This window comes from Poromitra crassiceps (genome assembly GCF_964638095.1).
Source record: "Poromitra crassiceps genome assembly, chromosome: 3".
Lineage (NCBI taxonomy): Eukaryota > Metazoa > Chordata > Actinopteri > Beryciformes > Melamphaidae > Poromitra > Poromitra crassiceps.
Window position 1 is genome coordinate 5,739,101 of NC_139625.1, and position 2,438 is coordinate 5,741,538.

The window sequence follows — 2,438 nt, forward strand, 5'->3', positions numbered from 1 at the left end:
CAAATAAAAGTAAGAACATTGGGTTTTCAAATTATGTGTCACTTGACTGTAGGCTCCATGATGCATTTTTGCGCAGGACACACGGAGACGGTGAGGCTGCTCGTGGAGAGCGGGGCCCGGGCGTGTCTGAGGACGGATCATGGGTGGACTCCGGCCCACTTTGCGGCGGAGTCCGGCCGGCTGGCTGTGCTGCGGCTCCTGCACTCCCTCCACGCCCCCATAGACAAGGAGGACAGCTCCGGAGACAGACCCGTACGGATAGCCCAGATATACGGACACGAAGACTGTGTGCGTTTCCTTAAGAAGTATGAAACACCTATGGAATCCCTATACTTTCTTTGGAAGGACAGCAAAACGTTAAAATAACGGAAATAGCCGAGCCTACATAGCAGATTAAAGTAGCCTGTGATAAAGTTACATTCAGCTCACAGACAGCGGTCAATATAGGCACCACTGACACACTACAAAACTCATTCTCTCATTTAAAAATATAGCCTACTACAGTATTATACTCTCTCATTTCTCTCTGATTCTGAAAAATAGTGCTCGTCATGCCATTCTACTATTGCACAGTAGGCCTATTATTGCTTCGAAATATTTTGATAACCTTATACATTTACGTTTTCTATCAAATATCAATAACTTATGACTCTAAAGCAGGGGTGGCCAAACTTTTTTGGTTGTGGGCCGCATACAGAAAAATATAAGGAGTCGCGGGCCAAACAATATTAAGCGCTGCAGTTTTCGCTGCAAAAAAATTGGACCAGAAAACCCTTGTGCCATCAAAAATTTAATTTCTACCTAAATAAATATATGACACATAGTTTATTGATGCGCTCACCTATTACAATGGGTATTTCTGTCAAATTTTATTTTCCTGTGCCAACAGGTTAAGACAGAGATAATTTAACATAACATTAGTATTAAACATTAATTCAGTATATATATTTTTTTTAATAAATAGACCAGGTCAGGGTGCCCAAGTATAACCCATTTTCAATGGTTTTAAATTGAAAAAACGAAATGGGGGGAATCCGTTTTTTTGTTTTTGTTTTTCAGTTTATTTTTCTTAATGTTTTTGTTTTTCCGTTTTTTCCCCCGTTTTCGTTTTCGTTTTCCGTTTTAAACTTTGAAACAGAAAAACGGAAAAACGTTTTTAGCAATTTTTTTTTTTTTTTTTTTTTTTTTTCTAAATTCATGGCGGGCCACTTAAAAACGGGCAGCGGGCCGTAGTTTGGCCACCCCTGCTCTAAAGTATCATTGTTTTTCATTCTTTCTTTCTTTCTTTCTTTTTCTTTTTTTCTTTTGCATGTTGCAGTGCAGAGATGGAGTCCAAGGCCTACCACAAGATGGCAGCCCATAAAGGCATTTCCGTGGATGACACAGATGAGGAGTGGGCCGAACAGGGCAAGGAAAATGCAGAGAACAGGATCTCAAAAAGAAACACTGAGAAGCATCATCTCTAGTATAATAATAATAACATTATTGATCATAATAATAGTCATAGTAATAATACTAATACTAATGATAATACACAATGAAATGTCATCAACAGCCAGGACACAGATAGACAACATATTGTTATTTGTATCTGTTGCTTGTTGCTCCTTTTTATTTTGTTTTCTGTGGACGCTTATCGTCAGCGTCTTTGGGTCATTGAAAAGCGGCAGAGGGGCAGAGGCAGTGTCTGATATTGTGGAGATGGAAGTATGAGGTCTTCAAATAAATGAATTATTATGATTATTATTATTATTAGACTAGAGGATGCTTGGTGAAATGTTCCTTTAATTTTAAGTCATTAACTCGCACTATCAAGTTTTACAGTGTACATCTAATCAGGGATACATGGAAAACAGAGGGGAGGGAGGGAGCGTGTGGGAGGGATAGGGGCCAGACAGAAGAGAGAGAAGGGGGGGGGGTAATGAGGGTGGAGAACAGGTAGGTTTTCAGTTGGGATTTGAAAGTGGAGAGTGAGTGAGTGACAGGCTGGGGGGGGGGGAGGGAGTTCCAAAGTCGGAGTGCTCCTCTTGTTATAAGAGAATTCCGTTTTTTTACACCCTGGACCTTATTTCCAGTGGGAGTAGAGTCCTGGAACTGGCCAAAACGGGCCAAAACCTGTAAACTGTAAATAACGTATTTTCTGCAACACAGCGGATCATATCCTCATAATATCTCGTCCATAAATGAACGTAAATCCGTCAATTCTCCTTCGGGCAGCCTCGGTTTCCTCCTCCGGGGTCGGTGAATCCAACTCTCGCCCCAAGTCCCACTGAAGTCTCGCGAGTTTCCTGCTGACTCCTTTGTCTACCTTAACCTGGCTATTGTCTACCAGGAATCACCGCGCACCGGGGCCATTTTCCCGCGACTATCGACTTGTTTACAACAACTACTGAGTATCTAATAGGTGCCTGGGAGATTTTGTGAAAAATGGCAGAATA

General features: G+C 41.5%; 1 protein-coding gene across 1 annotated transcript in view; it reads left to right on the plus strand.

Annotated features, from left to right (window-relative positions):
* ankrd66 (ankyrin repeat domain 66) overlaps positions 1-1,466 on the plus strand; it is a gene marked incomplete at both ends in the record, with an annotated part of 4,153 nt that extends 2,687 nt beyond the window's left edge. Inside the window, 2 exons of the mRNA XM_083634311.1 lie at positions 77-305; positions 1,319-1,466. Coding sequence (XP_083490437.1) covers positions 77-305; positions 1,319-1,466 — 377 coding nt within the window. The remainder of the gene's footprint in view (positions 1-76; positions 306-1,318) is intronic.
* Positions 1,467-2,438: the final 972 nt, after the last annotated feature.